At 44.0% G+C, this 25,865-nt stretch overlaps 1 protein-coding gene across 10 annotated transcripts in view; it reads left to right on the forward strand.

Moving 5' to 3' along the window:
• Positions 1-482: 482 nt before the first annotated feature.
• Positions 483-25,865, forward strand: part of kdm4c (lysine (K)-specific demethylase 4C) — a 91,681-nt gene continuing 66,298 nt past the window's right edge. For 9 of the 10 annotated variants that reach the window (XM_029258827.1, XM_029258829.1, XM_029258830.1 and 6 more), the window contains exons 1-8: positions 483-620; positions 5,132-5,296; positions 5,433-5,608; positions 5,777-5,891; positions 6,833-7,026; positions 13,002-13,051; positions 17,139-17,242; positions 21,588-21,725. In XM_029258827.1, the coding sequence (XP_029114660.1) occupies positions 5,153-5,296; positions 5,433-5,608; positions 5,777-5,891; positions 6,833-7,026; positions 13,002-13,051; positions 17,139-17,242; positions 21,588-21,725 (921 nt within the window). In that variant the 5' untranslated portion in view covers positions 483-620; positions 5,132-5,152. Of the gene's footprint in view, positions 621-5,131; positions 5,297-5,432; positions 5,609-5,776; positions 5,892-6,832; positions 7,027-13,001; positions 13,052-14,066; positions 14,284-17,138; positions 17,243-21,587; positions 21,726-25,865 lie in introns of those variants that run through there. The other variant, XM_029258836.1, reaches the window with a different exon arrangement.

The following is a 25,865-nucleotide window of genomic DNA, read 5'->3' on the forward strand; positions in this document are numbered from 1 at the left end:
CTAAAATCATCAATATTAATTGATTAATTGCTTTATTATTATTATTATTATTATTATTATGTATAGGGAGGGTAGACAGCAAGATTTCAATACATCGGCGTGACAAAAAGTCAACTTGAATTACAACAGCTATGAATTTTGTGAGTGATGACATCCTTTCTGAAAACACGTATTAGAGAGAGAACAAAATATAATAACATTTACTGGCATATAGTATATATTATAGTACGTGAAACGTGGATCCTGTAACTAAGTACCTGTGTTAAATATGTTTCTCTTGTCATTTTGCTTTCACTAATATTGTATTTCCTCTAAGTTTAATTAATATGAGAAAGAAATTAATAAATACGACTGAAAAGGAAAAAAACTAAATCATTTAAAAACCTCAGGCACAAGAGCTCGGTGACAAGGCACGTGCAAGCGCTAAGAAACTACAAATCGTCACACCGCGCGCCTTCGCACATGCGCAGACGGCCCCTTCTTCTCGGACGCAGCGGCCGTCGCTGCGCCGAGTGGGAGGAGAGCGCGCAGGGGCGAGCTGTCATTAACCAGGGACTTTAAACAGACGCAGAAACAAAACAATAACAGATCGCGCTGTCACGCAACGCCCAGTAAGCCAGGTAAAGTATTTCTGAGAGATTCCCGCAATGTAACAGCGTAGATGGACTGGTGCTTGCGCACTTGTTTAGCTGCACGTCTCGCTTGTTGGCGCTAGCAGCGCTAGTACTAGCAGTGCCGAAGTGGACCAGCAGCGCGAGCGAGCGAGCCCCGCGCCAGCCCCGCGTCAGCCCCGCGCCGGCCCCGCGTCAGCCCCGTGTCAGTCTCGTGCCAGCCTCGTGTCAGCCCCGTGTGTGTGTGTGTGTGTGTGTGTGTGTGTGTGTCTGTGTGTGTGTCGCCTCGCTGTGTGTGTGAGCGCGGGGCTCCGCTGCAAGAAGAAGGCGGCCCGCGAGTGTGAGGCCGGGACGGGAGTGTGGCACTGAGCCGATGTGTCAGTGGATGTGTCCCGCACGGCCTGTGACTTGACTTAGTACTAAGGCTAAGCAGAGGAGCGGTGAACGGCCACTGTGTGTGTAAGTGTGTGTAAGTGTGTGTAGAGCGGTGCCGTCGTCGTCGCGCAGCAGGACCCGCCTTCTTCTTGTGCGTGACCCTCAGTGAGTGTGAGTGTGTGTGTCATATATGTGACAGAAGTGTGACAAAAATAGCGGAGTTTGTTGTTCTACAAGGCAAGAGGTACGCGCGCGTAGTGTACGGAGTGTGTGTTTTTGTTCGGTAAAGAGGAGTGTGTTTATCTGATATTCAGCGAGTGGAGTAACTGTGTTTGCGGTGTTCTAGGAGGACTCTGTGTGTGTGTGTGTGTGTGTGTGGACGTGACATCAGCAAGTGAAGTGTGTTTCTGTGTGTGTGTGAGTGAGGAAGTGTGCGGGCGAATCATGTGTGATTCATTCATTAAGAAGTGTGTGTGTGTGTGTGTGTGTGCGCGCGCATTAAGTTAATAAAATAAAATAAAAATATACGTGCTGTCAGCGCTGCACACTTCTCTGTCTGTGTTTAAAAGGGAAATTGAATTTAGTTTTCGTTACATGACTGAGACTATGTTTCAATCAATCAACCAACTTTCGGCAATGGTGACATTTTTAAGCAATTTCCCATTTTCTGCCCTTTTCTAAGTGTCCAGCGACGTTGTTTTTTTTTGTGTGTTGCGCTCCCTTAATTTTCTATTTCTTTGTGTCTGAAAGTTTACAACACTCATTGTTTATATTAATTATTTACTTCTCACAGAGAAGTTCCAGTTCTTTGTTAGTTCAGCCCTTCATTATACTATTTAAACTAGCTCTCCACATTTGTCTAAATACTTGTAATGCAAGTATTGGACATTGGCGAGAGATCTTTAATTCCAGATGTTCTTCTCAGGGCCGTGATACAGTTTTAGCTATAGTTTGGCACTCTGCTGAGATGATGGGAAATATAAACGCTTGCTAGTGAAGTTTTACGCATAATCAGATCTGTTCACACTTCTTTGTGTATGAATGCTGTTAAACTGTAAAGTGATTTTATATTGGATCCTATCTAAATTGATTGTGCTAGAAATCCTGTACATGGATCACTCCATGCTGCAGCCTGCATGCGTTTTTTTTTTTTTTGTGGATGTCTCTCATAATTTGTGATCGTGCCTATACGAAATATTTAACCATGCAGATACAGAGATGAACCTTAACTGAAAATCAAAAGTTATGAGAAAGGTGCCTATATTATATGTGTAAAATATATTTTATAGTTTTTAAAAATGTATTTTATGTATGACTTGTTCTTGAAAAACATTACACATGTATCCAAATGGGCAGATATGATTTGTATACAGTAAGGAAGAGATTGACTCACTTAAAGTGACAGTACACCATAAATATCAAATATAACAAAGGGGGGAAAATCCCTCAAAAATATTTTTGCAACTGCATGCCCTTTATAGTGCAGTACTCTCTGTGTCCACTGTTTTCTATTCTTTGCGCTATCATAATCTACGTACCGTATACTAGAAAGTGTTCCTTAGTGCAGTAACTTAATTATTAGTAAATAACTTTTTGTTCTTATTTGTAGTTATTTTATCACTTGACTCATCCAAAGCTCTCTGCTTTCAGTTCCACTGTACAGTTTGTATCAGAAATGCTTGCTGCTGCTGAGCTTTGTGTGTGTGTGTGTGTGTGTGTGTGTGTGTGTTTTGAACAAGTATATATATGCAATATGACTCAACTTCTTATATTTCCTTTGTTTATTCATCCTGTGTGTCTTGGTCAAATTATAAAGGTGACCAAACCTTTTCTTTTATTTCTTATTCAATAAATAGTTCTGTTATACATTGTTTTGTATTTTGTTGCACTTTTTTAGTCCATGTCAGCATTTTTGAGCAGGGACCCGTTGAGTTTCTAAACACAAAATAGAAAAGAGAGACAAATATTTCCCAATACTGGATACAAGGTGCAAGAGGTCCGCAGCTGAGATAAATATATAACAAATTATACATAGAATAGTACAGAGTGGATTACCATGTCATCCGAAAGGTAGAAACATCGCAACAGTTTTGTCATTATAACATGGTCATAATGTTGAAAAGATTTTGTAAATCCTTCTGGAGTGTTTTGAACTGTTGCTAGTAATGAGACCCTGTGTGGCTTACACAATGTGCTTATTGGTCTTGGATACTGGAGCTGTTGATGCAGCAAATGCGAACAGATTCGTCAGTCAGCTGTAGCCTGGTGTTTGCTTGTGCTTGCAAAGAACTGAATGACTTGGCGTATGAATATGACTGCAAGAGTTCAGCAGACAGACTGCTCCCAGCTCATTTGCTTTGCGGGGTTTGATCTTACTTCCGTTTCAGTGTGGGGACTTTTCATTCTCGTGAAGTGAATAACGTGAGAATCACAGGAAGTGGATCTCTTTCATTGATGAAGTTGAAATAGTCTGTTTTAGACTACTTTCATTAATCAAGTGTAAATTTTCTGGTGTTCTAGTGCAGGTAACTCCCAAGGAGTGTAATTCTGTTGCGATGATGCCTTCTATGGTGCACTAAGTAGCAAACAAGTTAGACAGGAAGAATTTTTATGTTTTATGATGGCAGTGTTACGGAGACCTGGTAAATAAAAGTAAATTTTATGTGCTGTAATAATGCGGGGTATAATACAGAGCTGGGTTTTGCTCTTTCCTTTCGTTCAGTGGTGTGTGATTGATTTTATATGCAACAGACTGTTACTAAAGTGCGCATACTAGCCATCGGAGGAAGAAGTTAAGCTCTGTCATACACTGATCTTGGAGCATCATTCTCTGATCTTGTGAATCGCTCATCAGACAGTGGTGCGGTTATAAATGAAATATAATAGCATAGTGTAGCCATTTAAAATATGTACACCAATTACTTGCAGAGAAGAAAATAATGACAGCAAAATCACTCCTACATTTTCTTGAATGTATTGCAGTCATTGTATTTTCTGCAACGATCCAAGGTTTAAGTAATATGAGTGAAATATATATATTTAAAGTTTATATATAAATTTAATAACTACATGGAAAAACAAAAAAAAGTGTGCACTTTCTGTTTGGTTTTAAGAAATAATTTGAACATCATTGTGTGGAAATGTCAGAAATTTATGAACGTTTTTTTGCATCAGACCTATACATGATCTACGAGATATAAAAATAACAAAAAAAAGAAAAAATTAGAATGGTAAAAATTAAATTAAAAAAAAAAAATTGCGTTAGTTTAATTCGGAAAAGCATGGGACACCACAAGACAGCCACTCCCAGTTAGAACTTGCGCTTTCATAGCTGTTGGCTCAGACTTTTGTTCACTGAATGTTAAAGCAAAGCGAAACCGACAAAACTGGTTTCTGTTGGGAAAACTTCCAGAGCGGCGTCCAACGTCAATAGGGTTTGAAGGCGCCTTTTAGAAACCTGCGTGATACTCGAGACACTAGAGACATTTTTCCACCATCTGCTCCCACCTGGCGGCCGACGGAGGAACTACACTTTTGTTGCTCCACCTGCACGCGCTTTATTGACGTAACAGTCAGGTCTTTGGAAGAGTAATGCTTGCAAAAGCAACGACATCCTGTAATTATGCCTTACTATTAAAAGACCGAGTTAAAAAAGAAAAGTTATGAATACACGAAATGCACAAATCGGTGAGAGATGCAATGATGGGTTTTGGGCTCCGATTAGGCAGCAGCAATTACAAGCCCTCAATGCAGGTTTTCAGTCAGTCTCTTTTAATAATGCACTTCCTAACATAAAAGGTAATTATAATGCTTCTCTGCAGACGTTCATTAAAACGTGCGTAGGCATTTCGTCAGAGGTCAAAGTTTTGAAAAAGCTCTATTGCTGACATTCTGTTATATAATCAAAAAAGATGATTCTAAAATATACGCCTTTAAAATTTGATAAATAGAGGCAATGCCGGCGCGATTAACTGATAAATGCTCTTTATGTATTTTGCGTAACCATATACCGGCACAGTAATTCCTTTTTTCCTGTGGTATATGTTTGTCGAGAGGTTCATCTACAGATGTGAGACAGGAAGGCTAGTTTTGGACTATTACTCTTATTGTGGGATGTGTACCGGAACCGTAGTTTGTCACTGCAGGATTCAGGGACGTCAGGCACCATGGCGGGAGCAGAGGTGGAAGGCCCCGCCAATCCCACGTGCAAAATCATGACCTTTCGGCCCACCGCAGAGGAGTTCAAGGACTTCAATCAGTACCTGGTCTACATGGAGTCCCAGGGAGCCCACCGTGCCGGCCTGGCCAAGGTGGGGGGCTGGTCGCTTTTTTCCACGAGCTGACACAATAATGACTGCGATGGAACAGCCGCATCCACATCGTTTAAAGGTGTTAAAGGTTACATGCATATGAATTCCTAATGCCTCCACCTCACATTCCTTTCAGGTGATCCCACCCAAGGGCTGGAAGCCCCGGCGCAGTTATGACGACATTGATGACCTGGTGATCCAAGCGCCCATTCAGCAGATGGTGGCAGGCCAGTCAGGCCTCTTCACGCAGTACAACATCCAGAAGAAGCCCTTGAGTGTGCAGGAGTTCCGCAGGCTGGCCAACAGCGACAAGTGAGCAGTCTTCCATTTGGGGCACCTTGGGTTGCGATGGTTTTGTGTGTCTATTTTTTGTTTCACTCTCTTCTCCCAAATAACTGGTCTTCTTCACTGGTAAAATATTATACCTAGTAAAAATGTGGTCCGTATCGGTTCTGAGAAAAGTTGCTTACCTCTCAATAGGTACTGCACACCCCGGTACCTGAACTACGAAGACCTAGAGAGGAAATACTGGAAGAACCTGACATTTGTGTCTCCCATCTACGGGGCGGACGTGAACGGCAGCCTGTATGATGAAGTAAGGCTCCGAGGGACCGAGTCTCCTGCTTCCCAGAAAGTGGAGCACATCTGCTGGCCATGCACAGATGTACAGTTATTCATTTAGCTGATGCTTTTTTTTTCCAAAAGTGCCTGGCAACATTAAGCTACTTAAGGAGTTACCTATTTACACAGCTGGGCAATTTTACTGGAGCAATTTAGGGTAAGTACTTTGCGTAAGGGTACTACAGCTGGAGGCGGGAATCGAACCTGCAACCTTTGGGTCCGTAAGCAGCAGCTCTAATCGCTACGCAACCAGATGTCCCTAGATAAATAACGTAGGCCCAAATCCTGCTGAAGAGCAGGCGCTGTGACTCCTGCAAGCTGTACCCATGCCGGTGGCTCATGCTGTCGTAGTGCACATCGCACACAGTGACCTCCTGTAATGCACTCAAGGGCCACATTAACAAGATCATAAAGTGGCTTTGGCAGGATTTGGGGGGGTGGGGGGCTTTGCTTGCCTTTCTTTATTCCTGAAGTTGCTGGCAAGAAATTTCTGTAGCGCACTTCGCATGGGAACACTACCATGCCGGACTACGGTCGCGCAGAGTAAAAGGACCTCCTTGGCATCTCAGCGAGCTGTATCTCTGAGCACAAATGTGAGCTTTTAAGTGTTGCACAGGCAGCATGAACTGGTATCTCTCGGGCTCTTTACACAGATGCCACCCTGTCTGTCATGTCTGTCAGGTGCCTGCACGTGTAGTTGATGTCGCTCGACTCTCCTTCGGTGCCTTTAGCTTTCCTTCGGGGTTTGCAATCTGCCGCGTGAGAAAGGGAGTGTGTCGGCACGGGTGAAGGGTCAGCGAAGAACACGTGGAAGATGCTGTAGAGAACTGAGGCAGATGGAAAATTGAGACTTGATAAAATTTGTGGGTGAAAGACGCGCGCAATAGCCGTTTTTGACGTGCATGTTTCTTCCAGGGAGTGGAGGAGTGGAACATCGCTCACTTGAACTCCATCCTTGACCTGATCGAGGAGGACTGCGGAGTCTCCATTCAGGGAGTCAACACCCCGTACCTTTATTTCGGCATGTGGAAAACCAGCTTTTCCTGGCACACGGAGGATATGGATCTCTACAGCATCAATTACCTCCACTTCGGAGAGCCAAAATCATGGTGAGGCAGCGGATCGCTCACTGGTTGTCCGGGGTTTCTTTAACACTTATAGTTCCTCGCACACCTTTCGGCACCACAGCGCACAGTGTTTGCTTCACTGCAGAGTTCCGCAGCTGTGCACCACCGTGTTAAATGCTGGGGTTGGGGTACACAATGTCCGCTCTCTTAGGAACTGTCACGTATGGGTTCTCTGTCCTATTAGCCGTTGCACTGGTTGATCACACCATGGTGTTTATTTTCTGCTCACCTCTCAATAGCTTCACGTCAGACATTAATGTCACCACTATCGGCCGTTCGAGTCTCGAATCCTGACTTTTCAAAACTCTGCACGTCCGTTATTCAGGTACCACGTGCATTTCTGCGTCATACTTCTACATTACTGATGCTCAACCCTTGAGGGTGCATTGAAAAGCACACACACCTTTCTTTTAGATTAGCTCTGCTTGTTATGCTTTTTCTTCTCTGGAGGTCTTGTCCCCTTTGCTTGTACACTGGCCCTCCACAGCAGTGGTGTAATTTAGAGGCACCCCCCCCCCCACCACCACCACCACCACCTGAAAGAGGAGGCAGGAAAGTCAAATGGCATCATTCCTGGTCGACAGATGGTCTAATCCCACAGCCAATTAACTGGCTAAACTGTTGACGAAGAAATATCCCCCTAATGAAGCGGGCGCTCTCAAGATCCCCCCCAAGAATTTATGGACACTGGGCTCCCCCAGTGCCCTCTCGATCGAGTGGACGTGGCGCGAAGGAGAATAGAGAGCTGTTCCAGGCAGCTTGCCGCAGGCGGCCGTGTTCCCACGGCGAACCCTGTCTGAAACCGTAGCAAGGGCCCTTTGTTTCCCGTTTGATTAACAAGTTAAACTGACAAAGGGAATTACAATAATTAAACGGAGCGAAGGGAGCGGATACCCCTGGACGGAATGCGTTTCCGGAGGAAGCGCACGTTAGCATCGAGCGTTTTGTGTCAAGCGCGGCTCGGAAGCCATGAGAGGGCTGGGATGACGAACGCTTTGCCCATTACACTCTTGTGAGGATGAGCAGTCCCATTTGAAGGAGCCTTGAGGGGATCTGAAAGGAATCCATTTAAAAAGCTGCTCCAAGATAAATGTGCTCAAAGATGTGTGTGCATTAATGCGATTCTAAGTGAATCTTAGCCCATATTTAATAATGCTACCAAGGAACAAATGCGGAAGATTTTGTTAATATTGGATTGCACCGAATTGCCTGATGAGGTTTTATGGTCTTTAATGAATCAGTTTGCCTTTTCTTGTGATAAGAATAATGGCCTAACCGAATAGAAAATGTAAAAAAATGTGGCGTCGTCGTATAAGCAAAAAGTGGAATTCCACGACCTTTCTCAAGTTCTCTTTTTCCTTTTCTCCTAGAAATAAAACAGTGCACATTTTGATGTGAGTTTTTGATAATAGTATTTATGCATAATAAATATATACATTTAAATATTTATTTAGTTGTTTTGCTGTATAAGGGAATTCACTGCTGTCTGTTTTAAATATTTGCGCAAACATTCTTACTTGCGTAGACCTGGCGGCTGTTCTTCATTCCTACCGTCTCTAAGGGGCAGCAGAGACCTTCCCGCCGTGGGGAAAAGATTCGCTTTAGAGGAAGCAAGACCATCCACCTTGAGCTGCCGACTCTCTCCATCCATAATCGTGTCTCGCTTCAAAATACATTGCGGCTCCAGATAAGCTTCTCCCTTTCCGCTATTCCAGTGTCCTTTCTGAACGGGTGCGACGGGGGGTGGGGCTGCTCAGATTACATTCGCGGTAGAATCAGATCATTTAGTGAGCCGCACCAAATCAGCTTTGCAGAAAGCGCATGTATAACGTGGTACTGATCCCAGAACCGTGTTGCTGTGTGTTGCATAAGGGGCTCTGACTGAAAGCTGGGCTTGATGATAATTGCATGGCGTGCGGCCGTCCTCTTTGTACCTAGGGCCAGTGTCCAAAGGGGCACCAACATTTGGCACGGCCGCTATAGTAATTAAGAAAAACCCGCAGTGTCTGTGCCAGATTCATCATTCATCACCTTTTTTTTCCCGAAGCTTGATCAGAGCTATCCTTCACGTGCCAGGTTAGGGACAGATATGTTGGTGCGATTATGCCGAGAGTAACGGCCATCATTACGACTGGAGATGAAGCAGCCACCTTTGGTCGAATTTTTCATTAAAGATCTCTTGGGGACAGAGAATGAGCACCCCGCACCTGATGGATATGGCTGCGCAGACAGTCTCACGGGGCTGGTGATGTATATTCTGCACAAACCCAAAAAAGAAAAATGCGGAAGACTGTCAGCACCGGGTGACGCGTGCCGGTGGCCTCGTCGCTCTGATCCCCGTCCCTCCGCGTCTATCTGTCGGTTCGCTGCGCTCCGCCGGGGGCTGAGTGGGACCCACTGCGTCCACCTGTCTGCCAGAGTGCTTGTCGCTAGGTTTGTCCCGTCCCCCATCGGGCTGTCCCTCCGCTCGTTAGAGCCCATCAGACTCTCTCTCCGCTCTCTCCACGCCCTGACAGCATGTCCCACGGGGGGGCGGGGTGAGGTCCGAGAGGTGGAATTGCAGGCTGACGCAGCCAGTGCTCTCCCCTCCCTCTGACCAACATGCACCCCGAGTCACTCTTCTTCTTAAATATCAGAGCGTAGAGGACCGCAAAGGGAATGATCGGGTCTCAGCACTTTGGTTTCCTGGTGTAGTTTGGCGAGCTGAGAGAACAGAGAAGGACCGAGACAAATGCGAGGGCCGGCGTGAATTCCGGCGAGGTCGGGAACGCCCTCCTGGAGGGAGCTGGCAAAAGCTCTTGCATATGACAGATGCTGGCCATTTCAAATAACCTCAGACCCTTCTGGGGTTCTGGGCCTTTTCTGAACTGCTGCACCCTGGTGACAAGGAAGATATTTTTACACTCTTGCAATGCTGTGTTCTGGCACCTGACGCTGTTCATTCATGTGCATTCGCTTCTGAAGCGTTTTTAAATTGATTGCCACTTGCCATCTTGTATTTAATTGAGCTTGTTTTTTTTTTTTTTTTTTTTTTCTTCTGTTTTCTTTTTTGCCCCCTTTCCAGTTGATTTATTTTAGCTGTCAGAGATTGCAGGGACTTGTGTCCCTAATGTATACGATCAGTTAGAATGCGTACATCAAAAGGCATTAGGGAATTCTCAATTATTAAAGTGAATGGCGCTGTCCGTCGGCTCGTCGTGTGCCGGCGCAGCCACTAGAGGTCGGTGTTGTGCTTCGCACGGCCTTTACTCTCGCAGCGCGTACAGCCCGCGTGCAAAGCGCTCCGCGAACGTAGGGACGATTGGCCGAATGCTACGCGTTAGTTTTGTAATGCAGCCGAGCCGATCGCTTTTATGCGTATTACTAAGGACGTAAATTCCTCTTGGAATGTAAAATGGGCGACATGCGTTGCCGTGTGTTGCGTAAGCGCTTAGCGCACACCTGACGGGGCTCTGCGTGCGAGGCGGCGGGCAGTGGGCCGGTCAGTGGCGGAGGCGGGAAGCCGGAGGCGCGAGGCCACGGCGCCACTCGGCCGGGGCGAAACGGCTCTTTCAGCTGTGTTTGCCTTACTCAGACTGCTCGCATGTTGCAAGGGGCATGTTTGAACGCAAAGTTTTCCGCTTCTCTTGTGAAATTGATGAACGTGGTCCAACAAGCGTCAGCGCTGACAGACAAATTAATGACCTTCCGGGGAGAGAGGAGGAGGGAAAGAGAAACATCGACTGTTGCTGTTGAGTCGCGGGCACTTTTGTGAAACGCACACCGTCAGGGGATGATGTGTATGAGCAGAGGGGTTACGATTATTCCGGCGGCCGGTGGTAAAGGGGTTAGCGCTACTGGCTTCACGCTCAGAGATCGCAGGTTCAAATTCCGCCTCCAGCTGTAGTACCCTTGAGCAAGGTACTTTACCTGAACTGCTCCAGTAAAACTTACCCAGCTGTATGAATAAATAAATACATTTTAAGTAGCTTAAGGCTATAAGTCGCCTCGGAGAAAAGCATCAGCTAAATATAAATGCACACGTCATAGACAGGTGAAGGGTTAGGTACTTTGGCCTTAGTTAAAGGGTCTGTTACGGTGGGGAAGGTTTTACTTTGCTCTTTTGAGTTAGTAGTAATGTCTTAGTACGCTCTATATGTTTACACTTACATTTATTTACTTAGCAGATGCTTTTCTCCAAGCGACTTGCAATGGATGCTATGTTAGTGTTATCAGCCCACACACCTTGTTCACCAAGGTGACTTACATACAGAGTAACTTTCATGGTGCAGCTTGAAAATGACAAACCTCTCGTCTCCTTTAGCATAGCTGCTAAAGCCCCCAGCGCTGAGGGGTCTGTCCTTCGGCTTGCAGGGTGAAGTCCAGTTTAAAGCACTACACCGCCATAGTTGTTGGTACACAGGGATTAGAGTGGATTTCTCTCCCGGCGTTGGCTAACCCTGTTTAGAAGAGGCTATAAGCCCTGCGCTGCCTCAAAGAGACTGACGGACAGGCCCAGTGCCACCCCTTCCAAACGCAAGAGCACAGCTCAGCATCGGTGCCTTCGGAGACGCTCTTTGTGTTCCCCGCATTGCCGCCATTCAGCGAAGGGACCTCCTAATATCACTTTTCCCAGTGTTCGGAAGACGAGGTGCGACAATGACTGCGATCAGCTGTACCGTAGGGAGCCTCAGCAAGGAAATGGCACATTGACACAAGTGGGCCTTTTCTTGCTCTGACCGATCACTACCATTATCGGGATAAATAATGATAAAGTGAGAACGCCAGTCTACCCAACGCCTGAGAGGGCACTGATGTTTCCTTGTTGCTGTCAGTGTCGGTCCGTCAGTCGGTGCAGATAATGGCACCGTTGATTGTGCACGCATGTTCCGGTAGCAACGTTGTCCCTTCACCACATCATCCATCCATTTTTTTCCTCGTCCGTCCATCCGTACGTCTATCTACCTCTCCAATTTATTCATCAGTACGTGAGCGAAAGACTTTTTGAAAGCAGGAACTTTCCCAAATGTGTCTGAGTACCACAGGGCATGAAGTGTCAACAACTGAGGATCAACGTAGCCTTCCCCAAGTGCCACAAATCGTGGGCCTGTGGAGGAGGGCGCCTGATTAAGACACAGTCTGCATTATTGCAATTCACTCAGCCGTCATTTGCATAACACTAAGTAGCGAAAGTCTATTATCTTACCCTGCTATTACCGGCGCTGTTCTGGTAATGTACTGTTTATAATCCTTAGAACACTGAACCCCTGAAACTAAAGTTACATGCATGATTAATATATGCCTGCTGCTATTAAAGCTTTGGACCTAGACGTAGCAGATTGCGTCTGTCTGTATTTTCACGAAAACAAATTTCTCTCAATACAGTCTTACCCTACTTTGCAAAAATACCCTGTTCCTAAAAACCCCTTTCAGAGGTGAATTCTCATAAATTGAATACGTAGAACTTGTGTTTTTCTGAGCCCCTGAACTAACACCCGTTTATGGTAAAATATCACCAGATTTCACTAGTGTTGACATGGTTGCTTCAAGAGTTAAAATTAGTTAACAGGGCAGCGTCCCTTCATGAAATACTGTAATACTGTATGGCTGTTTACCTGCACTTGTTCAGTTTTTTCCAAGCTATTAGTTTCCGTACACCTAACAAACCCTCACAAGCAAAACATCCATATTTATTGAGGCGGTGCTGAGAGGGTAAACTTTAAATTGGTTCCCTTGCGGCGCTTTGCACTAAGACTGTTTTTGTACATAGTTGAGTGAGTTCACCGCTCAGCTGTCGGGAGGCACGTGAAATCTAAATTCGGACCTGGTTGATGGGAAGAAATGTCTTGATAGCCGAAGCGGAGTGACATTCCTCTACGTAAAGTTAAATGTTTGTAATTCGAATGGGCATGTCTCCCAGTTTGACTGCATTGAGCATCCTTTTTTTGATGCCTTTTCTTCTGGCTGCTCATCTACAGGTATGCCATTCCTCCAGAGCATGGGAAGCGGCTGGAACGTCTCGCCATTGGTAAGAACTCTAATGAATCAAGTGCAATCAATCCAGATAGATGATGTGATGATGATGTTTCCAAAAAGCAGCGATGCACAGGTCTGCCCGCCCGTTTTGTCGTGGTTTCATCAGACGGATGAAACGGAGCAGGTAACTCCAAGTCTGCAGATCAGAACCTTTGACTTACCTCTCAGATTGCAATGATTCCCTGCATGAATATGAAAGGTTGACTTCTTTCTGTTCTCATCGTGACTACACATTTCCTCATTTACGGTAATGAAAACCGAGCAGTGAATCTGCAGCCTGCCTGCAGCTTGTCTCCGGTAAAAGTGGGTATGGCTGGAAGAGATCAAAATACTGCAATTCACGTTGCTGCATTTCACACATGGAAATCATATTCAGCTCTGAATAGATGAATATTTGTCATCACCTGCGGCACAAGATCTTCCTGTGCTATGAATCAATCAGTCCAACTAAATTCATACATGTCAGTTTTTCATATGTGTGCAGTGCTTTGAAAAAATCTCGAATGAATTCCCTCTCCATTCTCTCTTAAGGCCCCTTTGTCGCAGCTTTCGGCAGGCGTTTCGGTCATGTTTACTAATTTTGTAGTACCACCAGTTTATAGCAGGTTAGGATATGTGACATTGGGCATTTTTTATAATTATTTGACATATTGGTGTCCGCCTGTGATGGGTTTGCAAATTTTCCTTGCCCTGTGCCTTACCCTGGATTACCATGACCCCTGTGGGATAGGCAGTTATTACAATCCAGATAGATGATGTGATGTAGTCCCTTGCCAAGGTGTGCTTTTAGAAATAAATTAAAAAAAAAAAAAAAAAAAAAATGAAAACCTGGCTTTCATAAATGCAGTCTTTTGATTGCAGACAGTTGATATATGAAATGATTGAAGAAGCTAGGCCGTTTGCCCATTATCTTTTCCCCGCATCGTAATTATCCCGATCGCTCTCCATGCGCCATTGCTTTGGTCTCCCTCAGCCTTTGTAATTGTGATTGACTGTGAAACCGACAGGCATTGTTCTTGAAAGGACCCGGCCGCACGTCCCGTAACTGCATCCTGCTGCGATGTTCTCCTCGGCAGCCGGCTTCCCCTCATCTATCCTTTAACAGTGGTACTGCGATGTCCTCCGTTGCAGCCAGATTGCCCTCACACTCCCTGTAAGTGCTTGCGGAGCTCCGATGCTCTGGTGGGGGCTCGGACCTCTGGTCCGCTGGCTGTTCTGAAGTGAGTTCTCCCTCAGTGTGGAGTTCATTGATCAACACAACGTGCCTGTCTACTAGTAATGAGCGGCTGCAGCAGGGCAGTTTCTTTTGCCCCGATTTCTTCTTCTCCTTCTCTGGCCACTCGTTTGGGAACATTATGTGGTCCCTTCTGGAGTGGAGGTGAGCAGTCGCTTTGGCTCCAACAAAGAGATGATATTAAGAAAAATCTGTCAGAATAAGGTTTTTACTTTAGTTATTATTATTATAAATTTTTGTTAGAGTTCCAGCAGCTTCCTGAGTACATTATGCATAAATGACCTTTTGAGAAAGCTTCTTTTGTTACTCTTGTACATTAAAATAAAATTCTCATTCTAATGAAAAAGTAATACTACACATTAGACACAGATTAGTACCACAAACTAGACGCAGACTAGTACAGAAAACTGGAAGGAGGAAAACAACAAAAGCTTCTTTCATACATTTCATATATTGTAAATAAACCTAAGACCATTTCTCCATTGCATCCTTCTGAAAAACTGCTGTAGTTTCACTCAAAGTTTTTTTTTTTTTTTTTTTTTTTTTTTTTTTTTTTATATATATATATATATATATATATATATATTATATATATTCTTTCTTGAACGTGGGAGACAGACACACAAAACTGCTTTCATTTTTGAAGTTTTAATTGGTTCGGCTTCTGTCGAGGTCAGTCTTATTCCAATCATGAGGTCACATCCATTGAAGTCTACACTTCAGTTTTCTGCAATACATGCACAGCCTTCTGGTAGAGATTTTTCCTTTTTTATAGACTCCGTAACTAAAGGCTTTACATACCATATTTCAGTGTCATTCAACTTTCAAATTTAACTTTGTTATATGGAATTCAATATCTCATTTAGAAATTTGCCTGGTTTCTTTCCTGCATGGTTTCATATATTTAATAACTTTTAGCATTTATTGGCAATAGCTGAATGGATCATACTCTTAATGTGCTCCATACTACCTGTATGACACCAAGCTGACAATATATATATATATATATACATAAAGTGTGCATGCGTGTAATATCTGCGCACATATGTTGGCATGGAAATGAGAAGTTTGCTTTCAATTCATTGCCATTATAGCGGTTTCCCCTCTGGAGCAGTAATGAATCCCATGATGTAACTGACAGTTCTAGCTCAAGAGCGCCTGTCTGCTGCTTGCATGTCAGCTCTATGGTAGCTGCGTTGGCCTCCACACAGGCCGATGAGGTTTGATGCCGCTCGCACAGGAGGGTCGAGTGCCTGGAGGAAGAGCATGACCCTGGTAAATGCTCCCAGGGCTCGCAGTGTCTCTCAGGAGAACAGGATGAGTGTGCTTTTGCTCTCACAGAGTGCCTGGTTAACATCCACTTTCACCCTTTCACACAACCCTGCCGAGGGCCCCTGTTACCCAAGAGCGAAGGTGCTTGACTGCGTGTGCCCATTAACGGGCCGCATGGAGCAAACCCACTCAGCGCCTGTGCAAAATCACAGCTTGCCTGTCGCCGCTGTAGCGTGGGCTTTGCAAGTGGACATGAATAATACATGAACAAAAGCAGGAACTCGATCCCTCCTACTCCCGCTTGATAATAGACGCTGCAGCATGGTGATGGTTAAATGTCTAAGTGAAACTCTCTACATCTGTGTTGCAGAACACAGGTTATATAGTTCATATGCATATGACTAGACCTCAGGTAAACTGATATTGGAACACAAATAGTTCATTTCAACGTTTGAAGTGATTTACTTCAATAAAACTATTGCAATAAGTGTAGAATTGATAAGGAAGTATCATAAAGGCTGTGTCATCTTCCAGCACGGCATCATGATCATAATTTTTCTCTTGAGTGGTTCTTTAACTGTGAAATGAAACTGAAACAGATAGATAGATTAAAAAATCTTAATTTAAACATTTAATGTGATTTCCAAGTACACAACTCTTTAAGACATACATTTGTGTAACATGGAAGGCAGCTGGTGGCGTCATGGTTGGAGCAGCTTCTTTTGGCTCCGAAGGTTGCTGCTTCAATCCCTGCCTCCGGCAGTGGTGCCATTGAGCAAGGTGCTTGCTCTGCAATTGCTCCAGTACCTTCACACAGCTGTGTGCCTGGGTACCTAATTGTGGCCCTGCGATGGACTGGCGTCCCATCCAGGGTGTCCCCCCTTCAGGCCTTGCGCCCAATGTCTCCAGGATAGGCTCCGGCTCACTGCAACCCCGCTCGAGACAAGCAGTTATTGAAAATGGTTGGTTGTATGTAACACGCTAGAACTTTACTATACATATGCTTATTGTTTTGTTTTATTCTATCATATTATGCTGCATTTTGTTTTTTAAGAAAAATATGTATAGCAAGGTCGTTATCATGGATGGATGATTTAAAAAAAAAAAAAAAAAAATCACATATATGATACTTTGGAATGACCACTAAATTGCTTGACAGGACCCCCCATTAGTTCGATCGCATGAGGATGAACTGTACTAGCAAAAACGGTTAAAACTTAAGTGCAGTGCTGCTTGTAGTGATTATAGGATGCTTTTAGTCAATTGGTTTATTATCTGAAGTACTACCTCATTTAGAGAGCCGAATATTTACTGAGTCAATTAAGTTGATGTAACTTCCTCAGGGGTTCAGCATTTTGGCTCTCTGGGTCTCAGCCTACAATCTTGTTTTCCAGTCCAATCAAGTCGGGTGCTTCCCCCGAGCTTTGGGCTCTTGGCAGAGATGAGATAGAACAAGGCTGCAAATTCTTGCATGCTGAACAAACGTTTGTACCCAGCAGTTTTTCCTCTACGTGTCTTATTAGCATTTGCATTCTGATGAGCAAGATTCTGATCACTCCCTATCTGTTTTAAGGATTCTTCCCAAACAGCTTCAAGAGCTGCGAGGCCTTCCTGCGTCACAAGATGACCCTGATTTCTCCCTCCATACTGAAGAAGTACAGCATTCCCTTTGACAAGGTACTTGCAATGTCGATCTGTGACGTTCTGTCGAGTGTGGTGGGTGCTGCGATAGCAAGCACTTGGAAATGACGTACCGTGGTATGTCGTGTTGTAAGGGCACTCATATTAGTACCATGCAGAAAAGAGGGGGCAAATGTATGCGGGAGTATTCGTAGCCTTGCTTTACTTAACTGCTGTGAAGAGAACATCCCCACAATGAGAGTAAAGCTTGAAACACAGGCAGCAGGATGATTGATCAACTTTAATGTGTATTTAAGTCACTGGAGTGGGGGTAGAGGTGCTTTACTGTGGGAGTCGGTACGAAATCGTCAAGGTGATAACACGACAAAGATGCAGCCGTGTGTATTGGTTTTGTCTGCTTGTCCATATAGTTGTGTGTGTTCATGAGCACCTCATGCACACGGGTGCTCCTCACGGCGCCGGCACGTTAAGGTGGCCGTCGGCTTCCTGCCACTCCTGCTGTCACGGAGCCGCCAGGCACACCTGCCACGCGCAGCTGTCAGTTACCCCAGCGTGTGGCGGACTGGCAAGCAATTAGACACGGCCCTGCTTCGTCCTGGTAATGAATTTTATAAGTCATTGATCAAAGTCAGAATTGTGCTCAAGCCCAAAATTACCCAATTAACTTTTTATTTTTTTAAGCATCTTTATTCAGCTGTTTGAAACAATCACTTTATTTCATTTACCGCAAATCCACAAACCAGTTTTCATGTGTTAGTACAATAAAGTGCAAAAGGACTGATGTGGAAATGTGCAACAGCTGTAACAGCATTTTCTTAGGTGCTGACATTGTTTGTTGAAAGCTGTAAAGAAAAAAAAGTAAAAAATGTATTTTAGTTCTGCTTACAGGTATATCCTGATTTCTCTCATGTATATATACTTACACGCTGGGAGAGAGTACTGTTTTTGGGTAAATATTTCTTGTATTCCTTACATATGATGCTACTGGTATCCTAAAAAGGGAAAGCTTATTATTGTTGTTACTATTATTCTTATATTTTGTCTGTTGTGTAGTTTGCATGTTCTTCTTGTGTTTGCATGGGTTTCTTCCCACAGTCCAAAGACGCATTTCAGGTGAATTAGTGACGCTAAATTCCCCTTTGTGTGTGTGAAATGATTGATGTGTGTGTCATTATCCTGGGATGGACACGCATCCCATTAAAGGTATACTCTGTCTCACATGCCGTACTTCCAGGATAGGCTCTGGACCACCAAGACCCAACACTGAACAAGCAGTTTATAAATAATGGATTATGCTTATCCTTTTGTCCAAAATGACCGGTACAGTTACGTTTTTCACCCTGGTTTCTAGAGTTGAGTGTTTTATCAGGCAGGCTGTTTTTATTTTAGGAGTTGGTAGATTTACTGCACTCAGAGGTACAACAGTTGGGCCCCTTCTGGACTAAAAAGCTATCTGAACCAATAGTGCTTCAGTCAGATGTCTGCATCTTTAACTACCAACTCCCTCTCCTCGCTCCTGGCTCTTTCCAGAGCTCCATCTCGGGCCCCGTACGAAGGACCACCTCATCTGTCACTATCAGTGCAGTTGTCCAGCCATGAGAGCGTGAAGTGTTGCTGCCACCTCCCGCCAAGCCCGTGACACAGGCGTGGCTACTCCAAACGGCATGGTTCACCACAGCATCCGCTCATCAGCACGCCCCATGGTGCCAGAAAGACGAAACGGTCGCAAATTCCCAAAAGGGAAAGGATTCACTGTACATCAAGTGTAGGGTTTGTAATAGGTTAGAACACCGAGCTTGGCCCATCGCAGGTACTAATTTATTGCGCTGTCTTATTGTGGCCCTGCAGCTGAGAGCGTGTGCATTTTGCTCTCTGGCAAAGTTTGCACAGCGCCAGTGGTGCCTGAAGGAGAAAATGTTTTGTCTGCCTGGAGCTTATCTCCCCCTCCACCAGCCCCCCAACGCACGCGACTTGTCTGCAGCTCACTAGATGATTAAATAGTCCTTTTATCTGATGAAACGGCTGTGCGTACAGCTGAACCTTATCCACTATTGATTACTTAAATGTCAGTCTAGGGCTTTACAATCGCACAAATTTGTAGAATAATATTCTGAGTCCTGACTATAGAATTTAGAAAATTCGGTAAGAAGAGGGAGCAGGTTTAAAATGGTCACAGCGGGTAGTGTCGTGGTCAGGGCTGTTGCCTTGCTATCTGATGACCTCTGGTTCAAATCCCATCCATGATGTAGTACCCTTTCTCAAGGTGCTCATCATGAATTGCCCCAAAGAGAATGCCCTGCTGCATAAATAGGTAAGTTATTGTAGTTTTAACCATTATTCTGTCAGTTAAAATTACTGTTATTTATGTATCCATCTATAAAATTGAAATTAAAGGTGCTTATATAAGTTGTAAGTTGTTTTGGACAAATCAATCTGCTACATAATAATAATAATAATAATAATAATAATAATAATATAACAGATGTTCTGTGTTAAAGTAAACAATACAGACAAGAAAAAATACTTATATATACACCCACACTTCCTGACAGGCTGACGTGCTAATAGAATCTGCTGTTGATCTAGTTCATCAGGTAACTCATAACAAAGTGTGATTTAAAAATAAATGTCATTTATAATGTTCATTTAACAAAAAAACTCTATTGTTTATTGTGGTTTTTCCATCTGTCTCTTTTGTCCAAAATGGTTGTTTTGCCTGTCTATGAAATTGCATAGGGGTTAATAACAGTACAGCCCGCCCCCCCCCCAAGCACTTGAAAGGAAAACCTTTCTGGATTTTGTATTCTAGTATCTTGGACCTCTTTTGTCTCGTGGTCTTACACACTGGGCTACCCCCCCCCCTTCCCAAAAAGGCCGTCAGGAGAGTGGCCGGACAGAGCCGCAGGTGTGCACCAGGTTGATAAGAACACAGGTGGATTAGCGGCGCACCAGGTTCGAGCTGCCAGCGGTTGCCAGGGCTGGGCTACAGGTGGAGCAGCGGTGTCCTTTCAGTCCTCCGGGAGCCACCAGCAGTGCCTTTTATGTCCTGGAAAGAACTGACAGAACACATCTGCTGAAACTCAAACGTGTTTCAAAAGTTACTCTTTTCACAAACCTTAAATGGGGTATTTGCAATGCCTGTGAGTCCCACTGAAATGGGTGGGTTTTTTGAGCCGAATTCTGTTCAACTGTGTCTCGCTGGACTTTGCCGTGCTCTGGTACTTTGGGTATTGAGATGAGCTGAAAACAGTGGTTTTTAGGTGGACAGTAGCGAGAAAAATCAGCCTCTAATAAAGTTTTTTCATTGGCAGTTTTGAAAGATGCGAGTAACAAAATATGTATCTGGATGAAAAATTCAATTTTTGTGGTATATATGAGTGTAGATGTACATTTGCTGCCCTGAGGAATTCACAGGAAAAATTGTTGAAATAATAAAAACTTAGCATACTTTTTCTATTCGAAGAAACTTACATTTGTTGTATTTCTGTTCTTTATACAGTGGCGCTGTTGGGTATTTCCCTCCGGTGCAGGTTACATATTTTTCTTATATGTGCGACAGCAGGAGAGTATCTGGCAAAAATCCAGGTCCTTAACCCACTGTGTTACTCCTGCAAAGGTGAAAATAATAAATGATCCAAAAAGAACTCGAGAGAATGGTTTCCCTCCTTTTCCCCTGCTCCCTTTGCTTTTAGAAGATTTTAAATGTTATCTCCCACCTCTGCTGGACATCACTGGCTTTCCATCAAATGCATGTCTACAAGTAGCCTTTCATCTCTCAGTATCTATGGACACAGTGTTGTTTTATTAATCTACTATGTTAAATGTTTCAAATGTTTAGACCATTGATAAACAACAGCCACATATATTGCAAGAAATGGAAATTCTTGCATAATAATGCAAAATAGTTGTTCAGAACGATCTTAATTTTTTTTTTTTTTTTTTTGTCTAACCTCCAGGCATTGCCTAACAAACTCTTATTTCCGAAGAGAAACTGAGATCAATGTAATGCAAATTATGCAACCTACAAAAGGTGTTTCAATAAATTTATTTATTTATTTTTTAAAATTCCAGCTCAAGATTAAAATCGTTCTTGTGGATGTAAAGGACAGAACCTGAAGTCTGAAACTTATTTTACTTTACTGAAATTGTGGGACAGAATGCAATGAATCCTTAAATAAGCCTGATTGCAAAATAATTAACAGGGACTGATTGCGAGTCCACATATTCAAGGAAATGCAATTGTTATGTTGATTGTGCCTAACTGCAAATTAAGAAGTCTGTTTCCACCCCCCATGCAGTCACAGTTAGGATCTGACTGCGTAATTGCTGCTGTCAGTAACCCTTGGGCGTTATGAGCTGACCCCGATCCGGCCTTTCGCAGATCACCCAGGAGGCCGGCGAGTTCATGATCACCTTCCCCTATGGCTACCACGCTGGCTTCAATCACGGCTTCAACTGTGCTGAGTCCACCAACTTTGCCAGCCTGCGCTGGATCGACTATGGCAAAGTAGCCACCCAGGTAAGACAGCATTGCTGAGAAAGGTTGGAAAGGCCTCCTTCATTAAGTCTAATTTATTTTCTGAAGTTCTGGATCATTCTTCATCCTTAGGGTTGAAATTCATTGTGTTGGTGACACTTAAACGTATTTGTTTGTTGGACCTGAACTGTCGGTTGATCCTTTCTGTTATTAAGGAACTGAGGAGAATAGATGACACAGTAACTGAGTGTTGGTCTTGTGGGTGAGCTGTCAAATTCTGTTTTACTGTACCTGTGATGGGAGATGTATCTGGGCTGCCAGGGGCTTCTGCTTGGCCTTTCTTTGCCCACCGTTTGGATGTTTTATTCCTCTTTTCTCTTTAATTCCCAATCACCTTTTTATCAGTAATTCAAAAAAGCTCTTTCATTTGTAGGGAAAAGGGAGATTAAGAAACAATACGTGGTCCATGTAGCCTCAGGCTAACACGTCTGTGCTCTTTGTAGTCCTCAGTTGCTGGGAGCAGCTAATCTCTGTTGATGTTAAAGCGTGATTTTTAAATCATTTTGAAAAAAGTTAATTAATTTTCCAATTTAATCTATTCTTAACTGACAAATTTTAGCCATCAGAACACGGTTTTGGTGAGACATATGGTGAACAACTTGTGAAATTTAGGTGCTTGTTCAATAAAGGGAGGAATTCTGACATGATTCATTAGACTATAAAATGGAATGTATCACTCAGAAGGGCCCATAATTTGTTACAGTGACAAAATGAATTAGGGCTCGCACAATTGCAGTCTCCCGATTCCGTGTAACGCCGCACAATCTCTGCGCAGATACCACTGAATTGGTCTGCGCTGAAATCCAACTGTGCAAATGCAGTACACACACACACACACACACACACACACACACACACACACCCATTCCCTCGCACGGGCAGAGACTTCCATAGTGTGTCTGTGTTGAGGGTTATAATATGACTGCAAAACTAACTGCCTGTCACTTGCCACATTTTACATAGTCAGCAAAATGTTTTGGTTGCCCTGTTTACATCTATTGATGACTGATTGCTTAGCCTTTTCCCCACCCTACCCTTAGAAATCAACCGACGGCCAATTTCATTTAAACCTTTCATACATGCAGTGACTTTTCAAGTAATAAGTAATCAAGCCCAGGCCAGCATTTCTAATTTTGAACATTTTCATATTTCAGGCCTGGTTATAAAAGCCAGCCTCCCTGCGTTTATGAATGCATTGAAATAATGAGTCGCACGAAGGAGACCTTATCCAGCCCATTCATTAGAGCCCTTGGAAAGTAGGAGTGAGTAGGAGAGCTGTCGCGGCTCTGCAAGATGGATAGCACTTAACCGGTACATTATATATTTTCTGCTCTAACCAGCGGCACATTTGAGAGGCTAAGATACGGCCCGTGTCACACATGGTGTCGGCTGAAGAGCGGCGCTCGTCCTGCATACAAGGCATGGCAGACCATGGTGTTGGCAGCCATCTGCCAGTGTGTGGGAATTTAGCACGTGCCATGTGGGCGATTGCCATGTGATGGACTGACATCCTCTCCGCTGTGTTACCCGGCTTCACACCTAATGCTTCTGGGAAGACTTTCTGATCGTACGTTGGAGAAGTGCTTATTGGCAATGGATTCACTGTTGCTTTGATAAATTTCACTTTTTTGAAGTAAGAGAGTACACAGAGCCGGAGTGGGTGGTTTTGGTTTCCACAGAAATTGACCCAGTAACTTCATCAGGTTTGTTTTTCAGTCACCCCTGTTTCTTCAGGAAGCGCCGACACCGACGCTGACACAAAATGCCACGTCGCACCGAAATGAAGGTGCTTTTCCGGCTGCGGAAATTATTAAGTGCAGCTGTTCCTTTCTCTGCCCTGTTGCTGGTTAGTCTTTGTTTGCACAGACAGAATGTAGTGATGGTGGGGGGTGGTGTGTGTGTGTGTGTGTGTGTGTGTGTGTGTGTGTGTGTGGTTATGAGGATTGAATATGGTTGATTGGATGATTGAGATTCCCAATGTCACTTCCATTCTCCATCTCCGTGCGCCTCTGCAAAGTAAATCTTGTCTCATAAATCAGAATCAGTGAGATGATGATTTTCTAGAAAGGATGTTATTTGATTTCTGAGCCACATTTTACATTTTCAAGTGAGGAATATTTACAAGAGGAATGAATGTTCATGCTGGACTATTATATGTGAGTGTAATTTATTTGCAACAGTAGATGTTTAAAGCATTATTTTCATTTTCAGAATGTATCTATTTATTCAGGGGTACAATCTCTTTATTTGAGCCTGTTACTATTTAAGTGACAAACCCAGTTGACTAACCCTCCGACAGTTGCTGTCTTTCTTTTAAAATGTCTGGCTTATTGAAACTTTATCTCGGCTTCCGGTTTGCCATTTTAAACAGTAACGAAGTGATGCATAGCCCATATTTGCTGCCTCTGAAATCCACTTTGTTTTCCCACATCATGGCTACTATCCTGTTCCATTGCATGTAAACATTATTTGATTGTGATTGTGTTTATTTGATTTAGATTGTGCTTATTTGATTTTCAGAATTATTCCGCAGACTCTGTGCATGTGGGAACTAGTGCGGCCTCGCGTCCCTTTGGCCCGAAGTGACAGGAGTATAAATGCAAGTGCGTGCGGCAAGCTCCGTGTGCTAACAAGGCGCGCGGTGTCCGTGTGCGGCAGGTAGGGGGCACCACGCCGAGGAAAGCGCGAGGAGACGTGCTCACGCTGTCAAGCGGAACAGCGACAAAAGTAATGGCTTCAATTTACGGCACTGAGAGGGAATTTCTCTGTGGCGTCGTGGACTCACGCTCAGCGTCTGGCCAATCTGTTCCAATGCTGACAGCGTGGTAAAGGCTGCCCGTCGTGTCTGGCTGGATCGCTCCTTCTCTCAGCCGATCTCCTCTTTCCGGTAGCAGCCGGTGGAAGTTCTAAATATCGATTAGTCGTTTCTAATGGTAGTGCCTGCACAGGAAACTCATGGACACGATAAAAAATGAATGTGCGTGGTGTTTACAGAAACGCATAGTTTCGGTAGCGCATTTCGACGTATTATTTATTTTCTTGTTCGTACTTTTGGCCTACAGCGCCATTAGGCAAAGGACGGTTACACATGACGCTGATTAACTGCTGATATTATTGGCAGGTAGCTATTAGCTCTTTATTCGGAGTAAAAGCAGCATGAAATTGACATTTATATCTTGCTGTTGGCTCCATCTCTGTTGTTTGGGAGTCAGTGAATCGAATGCCTTCAAGCTCTGGGCATGAGTGGATGCCCCAGACAGAGATGTCCTGAGCATTTTCATGCTGAATTGTGCATATACTCTGGTGAAGCACGTGAAGTGACAGCGAGACGAGTTTACCCCTTGAATGCTCTCCTGCACCGCAATCATGTTATCGAGTGGTGGGGTAATCTGCTGCTGGACACAAGTCCCCTGTGGTAATGTCAACACAGGCAAGGCCAGTCGAAATCCCTCTTACCACCACATTCAGCGTGAGCAGAGGTGTGGTTAACGTGCTGAACGTTGAAAGTTAGGAAGCCCTGCCCGCTGCTGTGGTTCTGCGTCTCTTGCATGCACACGGAGAGCCTGATCACGTGGCACCACATCAGCTATTTGAACCCCCTCCATCCCTCCTGTTACACCATATTATCGTCGCATAGATAGATGAGACCTTTATTAAAACTGATGGAGAGCAGCGTACATACAACACAGTGACATAAGAAACTGTAATGTCACAGCTTATGCACAATCGTGTATCCGTATAAAATACAATTAATAACATTCACTTATTTAACTGACACTTTTCTCCAAAGCAGCGTAAGCTAATTATAGTCACTCACGAATTTGTACAGCTGCGTATGTATATGTTTAAACTGGAACAATTCAGGGTAAGTTGCTCAGAAGTACTGCGGTTGGAGATGGGATTCAAACCCGTGACCTTTGGCTCTAAAGGCTGCAGCTCTAACACTATGCTACCAGCTACCTTTTACAGTAACACCATTAATATAATATAAAATATGACACAATTATTCATTTAGCTGACTCTTTTCTCTAAAGCAACTGACAGTATTAGGGTTGTATGCTAAGCAGCTTGTAATGATTTATCCATATATAGAGCTGGGCAATTTTTGTTGTGTTAATTCAC

The sequence above is a fragment of the Scleropages formosus genome, chromosome 16, assembly GCF_900964775.1.
Source record: "Scleropages formosus chromosome 16, fSclFor1.1, whole genome shotgun sequence".
Classification (NCBI taxonomy): domain Eukaryota; kingdom Metazoa; phylum Chordata; class Actinopteri; order Osteoglossiformes; family Osteoglossidae; genus Scleropages; species Scleropages formosus.